This window comes from Ovis canadensis, chromosome 15 (assembly GCF_042477335.2).
Source record: "Ovis canadensis isolate MfBH-ARS-UI-01 breed Bighorn chromosome 15, ARS-UI_OviCan_v2, whole genome shotgun sequence".
NCBI classification, from domain to species: domain Eukaryota; kingdom Metazoa; phylum Chordata; class Mammalia; order Artiodactyla; family Bovidae; genus Ovis; species Ovis canadensis.
Genome location: NC_091259.1, coordinates 37,655,204 through 37,672,410, shown reverse-complemented (window position 1 = coordinate 37,672,410; position 17,207 = coordinate 37,655,204). Strand labels below are relative to the sequence as shown.

The 17,207-nt window shown below is 37.8% G+C and overlaps 1 protein-coding gene and 1 non-coding gene across 5 annotated transcripts in view; one reads left to right on the top strand and one right to left on the bottom strand.

Moving 5' to 3' along the window:
* The window catches only part of CBL (Cbl proto-oncogene), an 87,802-nt gene that overhangs the window by 58,115 nt on the left and 12,480 nt on the right, over positions 1-17,207 (bottom strand). For 2 of the 4 annotated variants that reach the window (XM_069554179.1, XM_069554180.1), the window contains exon 2: positions 8,783-9,030. The exons of the other annotated variants lie outside the window; for them this stretch is intronic. In XM_069554179.1, the coding sequence (XP_069410280.1) occupies positions 8,783-9,030 (248 nt within the window). The remainder of the gene's footprint in view (positions 1-8,782; positions 9,031-17,207) is intronic. 4 annotated transcript variants of the gene reach the window in all.
* Positions 9,969-10,041, top strand: TRNAG-CCC (transfer RNA glycine (anticodon CCC)). Its single transcript has one exon. It is a non-coding gene; the product is annotated as a tRNA-Gly (tRNA).

The window sequence follows — 17,207 nt, the reverse complement described above, 5'->3', positions numbered from 1 at the left end:
CCTATTTTCAGGCTACTAGGGAAAAACCACAGCAGTAACAAATTCTGCCATTTCTTTGTGAATCACCACTCTTCCACTGGAGGATAACCCGGAAACCAAACGAATACTGGTTCAGTGGTTATATTTTTGAAGCAAATGTAAAGAGACAGAACATAAGGTTATAATTTTGTTGTTCAATCATTAAGTCATGTACAACTCTTCGCAATAAGCATCGTGAGAAAAGGGACTATCTTCTGTTTATTGCTCTATCAGTGCTCCTAGAGCAGTGTCTACCACAGAGAAAATACTCATTACTATTTTTTCTTTAATGAATGGTTAGCACATAAGCTTTTATCTATTTCTGAATTCTTCCTGGCTGAATATAACAAAACCAAATTTTGATAATTTCAGCTTTAACCACCTCTAAAAAGATAATATACATGCAACAGAAAAGTTTAATCTAACTTCCAAAATGAATACAATAAGACAATGACAATACTGTAGGATAATTTTTAAATTAACTGCACCATATAATCCCACTCAGCTTCTACTATAACATCCTGCACACTAAGGAAAACAGGTGCAAAAACCAGAATTAAAGATAAAAGGCAAGAAAGCAGCTTATGGTTTTCACTTAATTCATTTTCTACAAAGTCTAAGAAGAATGAGGGCAAATCTGTCTTCAGAGAAGTTAATTCATCTAATATCCTCTCTAAAATAAAAACAGGAAGTAACTGTATTGTATACTGAGATACTTATGTACACTCTTCTACAGAATATTTAAGGGATAAGCTCCTTAACATCCAGTCTGGGAACAAATTCCCTCATGTACAGGGGTTGAGGCAACAGATATGTTCCCCAAGCCATAGCAGGTTTGTTTAGAAGTGACACTTTGCCCATGTTTGATTAATCATAGAACTAAGTTTTTCTTTTAGAGTTGATTGGTCCATAGATAATCAATTGGTCTATACCAAGCCTAAAACAAAAGGGGGATCAAGACACAGATGCTCTGCTATGGTGGAAACCTGTAAGATGTAAATCTTGGGTTTAGCAGAGGCCAGCTGTTGCTCAGTCACTGAGTTGTGTCTCATTCTTTGTGACCCCATGGACTGTAGCGTGCCAGGCTTTCTGTCCATGGGATTTCCCAGGCAAGAATACTGGAGTGGGTTGTCATTTTCTTCTCCAGGGGACCTCCCAGCCCAGGGATCAAACCCACATCTCCTGCATCGGCAGTGGATTCTTTTACCACTGAGTCACCGGGGAAGCCTCTGGCAGAGACCAGATTTCCCCACAATTCAGATATTAATCTGCATTGAGAGAATGCAGGTAGTGTCCTGGCAGGATTCTCAACCCTGATTTCAGTTACTCCTTGGGCTTGCCTGCATTCTTGTCCTTAACACAACTCAAGATACTCACTTTTTCTAGAATTTCAAGAGCCCAGAAATTTTCCTTTCCCAAGAAGAAAAACCAGGAGCAAATCATAAAAGGCCTATTAACATTTTTTTGTGATTAAAAAATAAAAACATTAAAGAAATAGAAACTTTCTCAACCTGATAAAGGGCATCTATGAAAATTCCACAGTTAACATCATACCCAGTGATGAAAGGCTGAAAGCTTTCCTCCTAATATCAGGAACAAGACAAGGATGTCTATTCTCACTACTTCTATTCAGCATAATTTCTATCCAACACATGAGGTTCTAGCTAAAGTGATTCGGCAAGAAAAAGAAATTAAAAACATCCCCATGGAAAAGGAAGAGGTAAACCATCTCTATTTGTACATGACATGATCTTGTTTGTAGAAAATCCTAAAGAATCCATTAAAAAAAAAAAAAACCTACTACTACCAGAACCAATAAATGATTTCTGCAAAGTTACAGGATTCAAAATCATACACAAAACTTCACAAAACTGAACCATATTCTTTCTACACAGCAGCAACGAACAATCCAAAGATGAAACTAAGAAAAAACAATTTCATATAATAGCATCTGAAAGAGTAAAGTACTTAGGAATAAATTTAACCAAAGAGGTAAATGATTTGTACATAGAAAACAAAATGCTGCTGAAAGAAATTAAAGACCCCAAAATAAATGGGAAGTCATCCCACATTCATAGATTGCGAAGACTTAGTATTGTTGGGATAGCAGTAATTCCTGCACTGATCTAAAGGTCCTGTGCAATTTCTATTAAAATTCCAGCTGCCCTTTTGGTAGAAATTGGCAGGCTAATCCTAAAATTCATAAGAATCTCAAGGGACTTCAAAAAGCCAAAACAATTTAGAAAAAGGACGAAATTGGAAGATTTACACTTTCTGATTTTAAAACTTTACTACAAAGGTACAGTAATTAAGATGAGGTGGTACTGGCATAAAGATATATATACAGAAAGCTAAAGTCAGCTGCTCAGTTGTGTTTGACTCTTTGCAACCCCATAGACTGGAGCCCACCAGGCTCCTTTACCCATGGAATTCTCCAGGCAAGAATACTGGAGTTGGTTGGCATGCCCTTCTCCAGGGGATCTTCCCAACCCAGGGACTGAACCCAGGTCTCCTACATCGCAGACAGATTCTTTACTGTCTGAGCCACCAGGGAAGGCATAATGATAGACATATAGACCAATGAAATAAAATAGAGAGCCCAGAAATACAACTTCACACACATGGTCAATTAACTTTCAACACGGATGCCAACTTCATTCAGTGAGAAAAGGACAGTCTTTTCAACAAATAGTGCTGGAAAAACTGGATGACCACAATCAAAAGAATTAAGTTGGACCCTTACCTTACACCATAAACAAAAATTAACACAAAATGATCATAACTGTAATCTTCATGATCTTGGATTAGGTACTGGTTTCTTTGCTATGAAGCTTCCCTGGTGGCTCAGACAGTAAAGAATCTGCCTGCAATGCAGGAGATCTGGGTTTGATCCCTACATTAGGAAGACCCCCTGGAGAAGGGAATGGCAATCCACTCCAGTATTCTTACCTGAAGAATTCCATGAACAGAGGTATAGTCCATGGGGTCACAAAGAGTCGGACACAATTGGGCAACTAACACTGTCACTTTCGCTGTTAGCTATGAAATCAAAAGCACAGGAACCAAAGAAAAAAATTACTGCACTTCATCAAAATTAAAAACTTTGATGCTTCAGGGACATCCCTGGTGGTCCAATGGCTAAGACTCTGCACTCCCAATCCAGGGGGCCCAGGTTCAATCCCGGGTCAGAGTACTAGATCCCACACGCCACAGCTAAGAGCCTGTGTGTGGCAACTAAGACCCGGTGCAACCGAATAAATAAATAAAACACTTCTCTGCTTCAAATGACACTATCAAGAAAGAGAGAAGACGACCCACAGAAGGGGAATAAAGTTTTATAAATCATGTATCTGGTAAGAATCTGGGCTTCCCTGAGAGCTCAGTTGGTAAAGAATTTGCCTGCAATGCAGGAGACCTCAGTTTGATTCCTGGGTCAGGAAGATCCCCTGGAGAAGGGAAAGGCTACCCGCTCCAGTATTCTTGGGCTTCTCTTGTGGCTCAGCTGGTAAAGAATCTGCCTGCAATGCAGGAGACCTGGGTTCAATCCCTGAGTTGGGAAGATCCCCTGAAGAAGGGAAAGGCTACCAAATTATACTACCAAGAAAGTGAAAAGATGATCCACAGAATAGGAATAAAGTTTTACAAATCATATATCTGATAAGAATCTAGTATCCAGAATATGTAAAGAACTCTTACAACTCAACAATAAAAAGACAAGTTGTTCTTCAGTCCTTAAGCCGTGTCTGACTCTTTGCAATCCCACTGACTGCAGCACACCAGGCTCCCCTATCCTCCACTATCTCCCAGAGTTTGCTCACAAATTCATGTGCACTGAGTCAGTGATGCTAGCTAACCATCTCATCCTCTGATGCCCCCTTCTTCTTTTGCCTTCAATCTTTCCCAGCATCAGGGTCTTTTCCAAACAGTAAGCTCTTTGCATCAGGTGGCCAAAGTACTGAAGATTCAGCATCAGTCCTTCCAATGAATATTCAGGGTTGATTTCCTTTAGGATTGACTAGTTTGATCTCCCTGCTGTTCAAGGGACTCTCGAGAGTTTTCTCCAGCAACACAGTTCAAAAGCATCAATTCTTCGGCACTAAGCCTTCTTTATGATCCAACTCTCATATCATTACCTGACTACTGGAAAACTATAGCTTTGACTAGATGGACCCTTGGAGAAGGCAATGGCAACCCACTCCACTGCTCTTATCTGGGAAATCTCATGGACAGAAGAGCCTGGTAGGCTACAGCCTGGTAGGCTAAGGAGTCGGACACGACTGAGCAACTTCACTTTCACTTTTCACTTCATGCACTGGAGAAGGAAATGGCAAACCACTCCAGTATGCTTGCCTGGAGAATCCCTGGGACAGGAGCCTGGTGGGCAGCCATCACGGGGTCACACAGAGTCGGACACGACTGACGTGACTTAGCAGCAGCAGCAGTAAATGGACCTTTGTCGGCAAAGTGATGTCTGCTTTTTAATATTCTGTCTAGGTTTGTCATAGCGTTCCTTCCAAGGAGCAAGTGTCTTTTAATTTCATGGCTGCAGTCACCATCTGCAGTGATTTTAAAGCCCAAGAAATAAAATCTGTCACTGCTTCCACTTTTTCCCCTTCTACATGACATGAAGTGATAGAACCGGATGCCAAGTAACCCAGGTCAAAAAAACAAGCAGAGGATTCAAATAGACATTTTTCCAGAGAACATACACAAGCAGAGAATAAACATAAAAAGATTGCTCATTTTATTACTTATTAGGGAAACGAAAATCAAAACAATGAGTATCTACTTCATACCCAGTAAGATGGCTATAACAAAAAAAATAAAAGTATCGGTGAGAAGTTGGAACCCTTATACATTGCTTGGGAAATGTAAAATGGTGCAGCTGCAGTGGAAAACAATTTGGTGGTTCCTCAAAATGTTAAATACAGAATTACCATATGACTCAGCAATTCCACTCCTAGATATATATCCAATAGAACTGAAAACATATAGTCTCGCAAAAAATTGCACATAAATGTTCATAGCAGCATTATTAGTAATAAAAGCATCCAAATGTCTGTAATCAAAATGTTAATACAATATCGATAAAATATAATTACAATACAATATAAATACCCTGGTAGCACAGTGGAAAAGAATCCGCCTACCAATGCAGGAGACACAGAAAACAAGGGTTCGATCCCCAGGTCAGGAAGACCCTTGGGGAAGAAAATGGCAACCCACTCCAGTAACCTTGCCTAGGAAATCCCACGGACAGAGGCGCCTGGAGGACTATGGCCCATGGAGTCGCACAGAGTTGGACAGGACTTAGCGCACACACACACACACACACAAATACAATATAAAAATAATTTTGCCATAAAAAGGAATGAAGTAATGATCTATGCTATAAGATGGATGAATGGGAAAACATGCTAAGTCAAAGACGCTAGACAAAAAAGGCCATATGTAAATGAAATGTCTATTACAGGCAATGCACAGAGACAGAAAGTAAATATTATTGGTCATCAAGGGCTGGGGAGAAGCAGGAGAAGGGAATGGGGAGTGACTGCTAATGAAAATGAGGCTGCTTTCTGGGGAGATAAAAATGTTCTGGAATTAAGTGGTAGTGACGGTTGCACAACTTTGTGAACACACTAAAAACTACTAAATTATATACTTTAAAAGGGTGAATTTTATGGTATATGAATTCTATCTCAATTTTTAAAATTGCATAGGAAAAAAGCCTCTTAACAACCAAAATACAGATCACAAAGATCATAAAGCCATATATTTTCCTTTACTAAAAAAAATTGTATTCTCACCTCAAAATTTATTTATTCCCACTTTATATATAATTTGTACAAGCCTGGTTGTATGGACAAAGCCTATAGTGGATTAAAAGCTTTATATTAGGGGAAATGAAATTGATACCAACAAACATATTGACAGTAAGATTTTTTTGAAAAAGCAAAAGAACTTACAAGCATCTTGTGAAGCCATGTAGTAAGAGAAAACTGGTTTATGCGTTTCACTGCATGTATGTGTGCCTGCTAGGTCGCTTCAGTCATGTCTGACTCTTTGTACCCCTACGAACTATAGCCCGCCAGGCTCCTCTGTCCATGGGATTCTCCAGGCAAGAATATTGGAGTGGGTTGCCATGCCCTTATCCAGGGGATCTTCCCCATCTAGGGATTGAACACTTGTTTCTTATATCTCCTTCACTAGCAGGTGAGTTCTTTATCACTAGCACCATTTGGGAAGTCCCATTAGGTTATGCTTACTAATAACAAACAGCCTGACACAACAATCTATGTTTATAGTAATAAAAGTAATGAAGATGATTAATATAATAAGAGCTAACCCACTCATTATTTTCCATACGCCAATCACTGTTTTAAGTATCAAACATTTACTTATCAAATTCCCAACAAGAAAATTCACTGTTCTAAGTACCAACATTTACTTATCAAATTCCCCACAAGAAAAGTTATATTATCTCATTTCACAGATGAGGAAACCAAGGAATCACACTGCTGCTGCTGTCACCTCAGTCGTGTCCAACTCTGTGCGACCCCACAGACGGCAGCCCACCAGGCTCCCCCGTCCGAGATTCTCCAGGCAAGAACACTGGAGTGGGTTGCCATTTTCTTCTCCAATGCATGAAAGTGAAAAGTGAAAGTGAAGTCGCTCACTAAGTAAGCGGAAAAGTTAAGATGCAAACTAAGGCAGTTGGCTTCAGAGTTAATCCTCTTCTTAACCAGTAGACTATCCTGCCTCTCAGTGATGAACTATCAGTGATGAACTATCAGTCATAAAAATTAAAAAAAATAAAATGTCAATGTTCAGTGTGCTCCAAAAAGATTGAAAAATCTACAATTTTTGTTTCATCATTTTAAAAAAGCTGCAGTCCATGAGGTCACAAATAGTTGCACATGACTTAGCAACTGAACAACAATTCAAAAAATAAATAAATAAAACCTTTTCTATAGCAGCATGTTATCAACAGGAGAAATTCTAGAGGTCAAAAAACAGCTCTTTACAATCTGACTCCAACCTGTATTTCCAGCTTATCTATCTCCCCTAGTTCTAGCCAAACCAGACTGCTCACGTTCTTTAAACAGAGCCTGCATTTTCACGCCACTGTGTTAAAGGCCTTTGCTTCACTTCTCTGCCTAGAAAATTCCTTCGAAAGATCCTTCAAAATCTAGCTCAAATAATACTTTCTCTGTGCCACATTCCGTGATGCCACTAGGCAAAACTGTTCACACAACATTTTGTATATATTTTTATTAAAGCATTTATCACATCAGAATTAAATGCTTAACTCTTCTTTTCACCTCCTAGAATTAGAACCTAGTACACTGTGGATGATAAATAAAATTACTCTTAAGTTACAGTACTTAATAAAGTCCAAAATTACTTTTATTTTAATTTAGCAATACAAAATGACTGATTAGTCAATGTCTAAGTAGTCATGGTTTTAACAAAAGCCATAAAATTTAAATAATTTGAGTAGACAAAGGTCATTTTCATATAAATTAGATGTTATAAAAGTTCCTACAAATAGAATTCAGTCACCAGAAATCTTCTTAAGAAGAAAATTCTAATACTCTGGACCAAACCTGAGTCATTTGTCACAGTAAAGTTAACATGAGTAATGATGTGGGTAAAATTTTAAGTGAGAGATGAAAGTTCCCAGAATCTAAGCCAACAGAATCAAAGGCTACAAGGATACCATTTAGTAAATTACTCCTTGGCACACTGACTGAATGCCCTCAGAAATTACTGTCCCTCCCAATTCAAGTCACTCCTCAAGAGTAAGTTACTCCCTATAAAGTTCTAACAGAATTTATATCTTATTACTTGTTCCAGGTAAGTTAATATTTAATTCCGATTGGACAAAACACAACTATACCATACATGCAATCAAACTATTTCTCTCCCCATACGTAATTTACAACAACCAAGCCAATAACATACGGAACCGCCAATACAGTTTTTAGCATATAATAACTATAGAAGAATATTTAATGGTTCCTCAAATATTTATTGCACTAACTGCATTTTGCCAATTCTATTTGAAAAGTATTCTACTCTTCTCTATTTGAAAATCTACTTTACCTATAAAGGAAATGTCATTTCACTTAGGTTTAGTTTTTTTTAAAGTTATCCAAACTACTAGCTAATTTTTTTCTATTACCCCCAACTTATAACTTTACTTAATATGCTACCAGCTCAGGCAAATGAGGCAAATGAGGCTCAGGCAATGGAGCTTGTGGTAAAGAACACGCCTTCCAATGCAGGAGACGTATGTAAGAGACACGGGTTTGATCCCTAGGTGGGGGAAGATCCCCTGGAGAAGAGCATGGCAACCCACTCCAGTATTCTTGCCTGGAGAATCCCATGGACAGAGGAGCCTGGCAGGCCACAGTTCATGGTCCAAATCTGACCCCTTACTATTTACTGTCAACTCCAACTACTTTCTTTCAAACTCTCACCTATCCACAAACTTCCGGATCTCTAAAAAACCGCCTGTCTCCAGCTCATCTTCCTGACTGTAAGTCACTCACTTTTCAGAGGTAAATAAATGATCAGAGCTAGGGATGGATCACTACCCTCCAAGGCAACCTTTAACACAAAACACAGCTTTAAGTCAAAATGTAATCTTTGCGTTCTATTTCTGTTGACATTAAATTAAAACCAACTCAACTATTTCCATGTGTTACCCATTTGGGCAGTCACAGACCTGGATAAATATTTGTGTAGTATTCTCCATTACCTAGGCTGAGAATTCTCCTCATACATTCTTTCTTTCCCCTCCTTGAAGAGGCTTATGGTCTGCTTAGTTTTCTTCATCAAATTCTCCATGAACACCCTAAAATACTCATTTTCTCCAAGTGTCTCCATCTTCCCCTCATATCTTGACAAGATAGTGCGGAGATGCTGGTAGGTATCTGGCAGCAGGTCTAAGATATAAGGTGGGCTATTCTTTAGCGCCAGCTTTGGGTTCTGACACAACCGCACCACCTGCAACAAATGGAAAAGAAGGACTATTACTTGGAGGATCTTACGGGCAACTTCCTTTTTTAATTTAAAAAAGTTATAAAATATGTGCTCTTTTGCAAAAATACGAAAAATGCACGAGAATATAATGATCCATAAACACCCCCCCCAATCACTTTTAGCAGTCCCCCGAAAGGGTGGGTTCTTAAAACTGTATTTAACAGTTCAGATAACACACAGAAGACTAAACAATTGGGGTGGGGGAGACACCCACACACATGCCTAAAAAATGCTAGACGAAGTACAGCAAGTTTCTTTGAAATGCATGGCTCATCCCACAACAGAACAAAGAAATTTTCCAGGGGCACAAATAAAGAACATGGCTGCCCTGGGAGGAAGACCTTGGAAATAAATGTAGGAGCCTAGAGCTTTGACGGCCACTGGGGGACAGGAGCACAGACTCTTGGACCCAGCAGAGTTGAAACCAACTCTTTCAAGACACTGTTTCTTCCCATTTAAATGCAAGACTCTCAGAATGTTTGCCTGGTAATTTATTTTACCTTCTTTTAAACTTTTTTGAGTTCTTAGCTTTAAGTAGGTCTCTTTTAAAAAACATATAGTCAGATTTTTTTAATCCAATGTAACAATCTTTGTCTTTTTGACTGGTGACTTTAGTATATTTTATATTTGTTATAATGGTTAATAATTTGTATTCATTCTTATTCTTATTTAGCACTTTCCATTTACATAGATTTTTCTGTGTCTGAAAAAAACATAAATTAGCGGAACAATAACGTCTATTTCAGTAAAGAAACAGACCCACACATATATAGACCCTTGACTTATCACAATGGAGTGACGATCTTTCCAAAAACAGTAGTGGTACAATCACATAGGAAAAAAAGAAAGTCAAACTAAACCCTCACCTTATACTATATAATAAACAAAACAAATCAAGGACTTCCCTGGTGGTCCAGTGGTTAAGACTCTATACTCCCAATGTAGGGGACACAGGTTTGATCCCTGGCCAGGGAACTAAGATCCCATGTGCTATACAGCATGGCCAAAAATTAAGATGAATAAAATAAAAAGAATCCACTCTTCAAAAAAAGGACAAAACAAAACCAAAAACCTAGATGGGTTCTAGACCCAAATGTGAAAGGCAGCTTTAGAAGATAGGAAAACTATCTTTCATTACCTCATGATGGAGAAAATATTCTGAAACAGGACCATAAATACACTAGCAATAAAGGAAAATATTAAACTCTACTATACTCTCAAAGAATTTCTAGATACCATGAAAGAGTAAAAACGCATGTACAGAAACAGAGAAGATATTTATAATATGTATATATTAAGACATATATATATATATATATATCCAGAATATATAAAGAGCATCTACAAATCAGTAAGGCAGATACAACCTAATACAAAATGAACAAAAGACTTGAACAAGAACACAACAAAAGAAGATATCCAAATAACCACTAAACATATGAAATGGTCCTTGATCTTATTAATCATTTTAATTTCATTAAAATGAAAATCATACGCTCACAACTACCACTACACACACCAAACTGGTAATGTTAAATCACTGGAAAGGAGCAAGGACCTTCAAATACTACTGGTGGGAATCTAAGCTAATAAAACCACCCTGAAAAACAGTTCAGCACTATATTGTCAGGCTAAAAGATTCATATGCTCTACCAACCTGCAGATCTCCACCTGGAAAGGTATACTAGGATACACATACAAAAATATTTAACAACTAACAACTACCAACAACCCAAATGTCCATCAGCAGTAGAGTGGATAAACTGTAGTATATTTATTAGCAATAATACACTACGACATTGGAGAAGGAGATAGCAACCCACTCCAGTATTCTTGCCCGGACAAGGACAGAAGAGCCTGGCAGGCTACAGTCCATGGTGTCGCAAGAGTTGGACACGACTTAGTGACTACACCACCACCACCACACTACCACATGGATGCTCCTCTCAAAACAGATCTAAAGAAACCAGAAAACAAAATATACTTAACACCATTACTCATATATGACTACACTACTATTACAAAGATATCCCTAATTAAATTGTTGAGATATGCATACATGGGTGGTAAAAATATAAGTAACAGAAAAAAATAAAATTTATCTTATTTGCAGCTGATATAACTGTCCATGATTAAAATAAAGGAGAACTGACAAAGCATTAGAAACAAACAGTCTAACAGGTTACTGGATTCAAAACCAATAAACCAAAACAGCATTCATAAATATTTTATAAATAAGTTTAAAACATGATTTTAATTGTTGTCATTTTAAATGGCTTAAATAAAATTTTAAGGCTCCTAGGAATACATCTAACAATTTACAAGACTTTTATGAAGAAAATTATTAACCTTTACTGAAGACCGTAAAAACAGAAATTAAGGAAGAATTGTATCATGTTTAAGGAAATGTCACTTCTCCCCCGAGTTAGTATATAAATGCAGGGCACTTCCTATCAAAACCCCAAAGAGCTTTTTCGCAGAACTTAACAAGTTGATCCCAAACTCACATGGAATAAAAAGAAATGAAAACCAGTCAAGCCTATTTTGAAGTAGGAGGTATTTACCCAATGGGCTATCAAGACTCTTTCATATCTTACAATTAAAATAATGTGATATCGGCCAAAGACATATAAATGACCAAATGAATAAGAAGAGAGACCAAACAGAGACACACACGTATAGAAATTCAGTATCAGAAGCGGCATTACAAATAAGACCAAGAGGAGTTCCCTGGTGATCCAGTGGTTAGGACTCTGCACTTCTACTTCTGGGGCGGGTCCTCTCCCTGGTCAGGGTACTAAGATCCTGCATGCCCTGAGGCATGGCGAAAAAAACAGCAAACCCACAAACCAATTAAAGAGAAAAACTACTGGAAAACTGGTTATCCATATGGAAAAAATATATCCCTTACACATTGCATAAGAAGTAAATTTCCGGTGAATTAAAGATTTTGTGCAGAGAAAAAGCTTTGAAGATTTTCGGAAAAAAATTTGGAAAATATTTGTTGAACTTTATGATCTCAAAAGGGAAGTATTAGTTAAGACACAAAAACAAATCATAACCATAAACAAAACAAAAGACAACCCACAGAATGGGAGAAAATGTTCTCAAACAAAGCAACTGACAAGGGATTAATCTCCAAAATATACAAACCAGCTCATTCAGTTCAATTTCAAAAAACAAACAACCTAATCAAAAAATAAAAGGAAGATCTCAATAGACACATCTTCAAAGGAGACACAGAAATGGCCAAACACATGAAAAGATGCTCAACATCATTAATTAGTAGAAAAATGCAAATCAAACCTACAGTTAGGGGTCACCTTACATCGGTCAGACTGCTCTGCTGCTAAGACGCATCAGTCGTGTCCGACTCTGTGCGACCCCATGGATGACAGCCCACCAGGCTCCCCCGTCCCTGGGATTCTCCAAGAACACTAGGGTGGGTTGCCATTTCCTTCTCCAATGCATGAAAGTGAAAAGTGAAAGTGAAGTCGCTCAGTCGTGTCCCACTCTTCGAGACCCCATGGACTATAGCCTACCAGGCTCCTCCGTCCACGGGATTTCCTAGCCATCATCAAAAAGTTTACAAATAGGGGGCTAGTGGTTAGGATTCTGGGCTTTCAACTGCATGGCCTGGGTTCAATCCCTGATCAGGGAACTGAGATCCTGCAAGCCGAGCTGTGCACCAAAAAAAAGAAAAGGATTCTTACATTTAAGGCATGATTTTGTTGTGCAGAATATAACTGGCTTCCTTTTAATCCATCCTGACAATCTTTGGTTTTAACTAATTTGACCTGTTTACACTTCAATTATGAAACTTATTATTGCAGGTCAAATACTGCCAATTTCATATGGTTCACTTAATAAGTTCTGACAGTATAGTAAGTAACAAAATAATTTACTGTTTCCAATGTGTCTCTCTTGTTTCACATTCCTTTACCTTCCCTTTCTCTAGCCCTTATTTAGTTTACACGTTTATTGTCCCATTTTTCACCATTAGCTTGTCAAATATATATTCTTCTGCTACTCTTTAAATGAACACCTTAGCAATTATAAAATGCACTGATTCATGAAAACTTGTATCAAGTAGTACTTTTACACTTCCCAGACAATGCAAGGGACATGGAGCACTCGCTCCATTTACTCTTTTCAAGTCATGTGCTATTACTATCATACATTTTAACCCCAAATAGCATATCAAGTTCATAAGTCATTACTATTTATTATTTTATACAGACAACATTCATTCATATTTACCCACATAACCACCCTTCATCCTCTTCATTGCATCTCAAATCATTTTCCTTCAGCCTCAAGAACACCCTATGCCCTTTAGTGTATAGGCTATGGGCTGTAAATTCTCCTCAGCTACAGGCATACCTCGGAGATACCACCATTTCCAGACCAAACCACTGCAATGAAGGGAGTACTGCTATAAAGCAACTCACACAAAATTTCTGGTTCCCCAGTGCACATAAGCTATCTTTATATTATACTGCAGTCTATTAAGTGTCCAACAGTAATGTGTCTTTTAAAATAATATACATACCTTAATTTTAAAATATTACTAAAAAATTGCTAATCTTCAACTGACAACACAGAGCTGCCACGAACCTTCAATTTATAAAACATGTATTATCTGTTAGGTGCAATAAAATGAGGCATGCCTTCTGGATACCACTGCTCCTGTTGAAAAGTCTTGCTGTCGGTCTCACTGCTGCACCTTTGAATATAAAATGTCTTTTATTCTGTGGTCGCTTATAAGATTTCTCTTTTCTTCGGGCTTTACTAATAATGTGCCTCAGTGCAGTTTACTCTGGATTTTTCCTGGTGTTGAGAACACTTTATGACTTCATTTTCACCAGTTTTGGAAAATTCTCAACCAATTTCCCATCAAATACAGCTTCTGCCTCATTCTCTCTATTCTCTTTCTCAATTTCAAGTACTTGTTCATGAGAACTTTACTCAGTATTCCATACGTCTCTCACACTCTCCATCCTTTTGTCTCTCAAAGCTTCAGTCTAGATTTTTTTCCGACTTATCTTCCACTTCACTAGTTTTTCCTTCAGCTTTATGCTGTTAAACCCAACCACTGAGTTCTTTAACAATCAGTTCTTAACAATCAGTTCTTCTGGTTTTTTTTTTAGTTTATTTTTTTAATTTTAAAATCTTTAATTCTTACATGTGTTCCCAAACATGAACCCCCCCTCCCACCTCCCTCCCCATAACATCTCTGTGGGTCATCCCCGTGCACCAGCCCCAAGCATGCTGTATCCTGCGTCAGACATAGACTGGCGATTCAATTCTTACATGATAGTATACATGTTAGAATGCCATTCTCCCAAATCATCCCACCCTCTCCCTCTCCCTCTGAGTCCAAAAGTCCGTTATACACAGCTGTGTCTTTTTTCCTGTCTTGCATACAGGGTCGTCATTGCCATCTTTCTAAATTCCATATATATGTGTTAGTATACTGTATTGGTGTTTTTCTTTCTGGAGTTCTTCTGTTTTTCAGTTCTAGAATTTCTATTTCATTATCTACCATTTCAGATCTCTGACAAAATTATCAATTTTACTTTCAATTCTTCTAAGACATTTATCATAGATATAAACCCATGACTGACAGCTCAAATATCTGTATCCCTTGTATGTTTCTATTATCAATCTTTCCTGTTCATTGTAGTTTACCTTTTCATAAGCCTTCCTAATTTTTATTGAGGACTGAACACTATATATAAAAAATTATAGCGATAATCTGAGGCTATGGATGATATTATCCAGAAAGGATTTGCTTTTGCTTCTAGCAAACAGATTAGCTAGGGACATGAGGAATTCCAGGTTGTCTTAATCTAACCCAAAATTGAGATTAAAAAGCTGGGTTTCAGTCTTCAGTTCCCTGTAAAGACAGAAGTAAATAACTCCTATAATTCAGGCCCTCAGGGACTCAACCCCCAAATCCAGAGTGTTTCCCTCCACTGTGGCAGGCCCTAATTCCAGTTTTTTGTCCTCCATGACATGAGCATTTTGAAAATTCTATTTGGCCTCTTCACCTATTGCTTTTAGAATCAACAATGACCTCATGGGCAAGGCAGCCTCAAAAATCAGGCTTACCTTTCAGAGCCTTCCTTATCTTCCAGATCCTGGCCTCTAATTCCTCATTGCCTTTATAGCTCTTTGACCTCTTCTAGCTTCTCTAGTTGCCAGCAGCATTATTTGGTTCCAAACAACCTAGTCTAACATTGGTAGAAGAAGAAATCTGACTTCCAATGCTTTAATTCATATTTTAAAATGCCTATTTTCTTGTGTCACCAAAAGCTTATATAAACTTTTTAAAGACATCTAAATGATTGTACTCTATGGACATACTGCATCTTAAACCATCCCCTCCACTTTAACATTAATATTGTTTTTAAGTCTTCGCTATTACAAATATGACTGTGATGAACAACTTTGGAATCACTAGGTCCATCTAGAACAATTGCAAAATTCCAATTTAGTTGCTAATTGTTCTTCAAATGATGTAAGAGCATATGAAAAATTTTAAACTAAATGTTTTATCCTCTGTACATCATTTCCTATACTCTTGAAACAGAGCCCTATATAAGCCTAGCAAATAAAGACAAGCTGAATCAACAAAAATATCTGATTTATGAATATTTTAACAGTGTTTTAGGAAGCGGCTCATCCTATTAAGGGTTTCAAGCCAAAAGGGAACAACACAGCCAAGAAACAGGACTCTACCTCAGAAGACAATATACTTGAAATGCAACAGAGTTATGAACTCATACTAATTTTTAAAAAGTAGTCTTTGATTTATAAGTATTACATTCCAAAATCTCATTTGTAAGGCAGGTATTTATGACTGAGAATATACATTTATAATAAAAATTAAAATGGTAGGTTCTTAAATTGGTGCACGGAAGGAGTTAGGGGAGAGTGACATTGAGACTAAGAGACCAAGACTGAAGGTTTTATCTTCAGAGACTACGGAATGTGTTTCACATGGATAAAGAGCCAAAAAGAGAAGATAAATTAAATGGGGTCTACAACCCAGCTAGGAACACTAAACACCTAATACCACAGAAAGAAGGGACACCTTCTTCCCCTAAAACAGGAAGAAAGGGAGTGAGGACAGGTTGAAACAGACACAAATATTTAAGAAGATTGCACCTGGTTTTGATTTTTCTCAATGTACCCATTCAACAAATATGTCAGGCACTGGGACATAGAAGTGAAAATACAATAATCCTGAATCTGAGTGGAATCAAGCAATAAACAACAAAAGGAAATCAATAAGAAAAATATCAACTTCTTTGCATATAATTAAAATAGAATAATAAGAAAATACTGAGTGACACTGTAGCATGGTGAGTAGGGAAGGCTTCTCTAAGATGAACTTAGGCTCAGTTAAAATTGCAGGAAGGAGCCAGTCACGTAGAATCAGCAGAAGAGTAGGTCAAACAGAGAGAACAACTAATCCAACAGCCCTAGAGCGGGAACAGGTTTGGATCTGAGGAACAGAAAGGTCAGTGAGACTAAAATGTAAAGAGCAAGGTAAAGAGGGTCATTAAGAGAGAGATGTGGAGCATGAGGGAATTAAAAAGCAGACAGTAAGAGAAAGCCTAAAATATACGTGTTTATGTGTTGAATTGAAATGTTTTAATACAACAAGATTACACCAAATAGCCGCATCAGAATGTCCTATTTCTGTCTTTTACTTTCAGTAAATTTCTTAACCTCTGAGTCTCAGTTTTTACCTGTAAGACAATAATACCCATCTCATAATAAGTGTTTATGAAGGGACTGCACAATTTCAAAAAAAAAAGCAGACATTTAAGGCTCGTCCCCTCCCCATTTCCATACAACCTGACCAGGGTTATCTGCAGGTTACACAGGAATTATCTATTGAAGACAGGTTAGACCTCACATAACCTTTTGATAACTCCCAGAAACTGACCCCATTATTCCTACCATCCTGGCCATGCTGCAGGTAGCCTTCCAAACGTGTATGGTCTCAGACTACTTCGTAACCAAAAGATAGAGAAAAGGCAGCAAGCCTCCCAAGAACAGGGTGACCAACAACCTGCAAAAGCTACAGTATCCACTCCTTCAAAGGTTCAAATCAAGCAGAGGTCCCT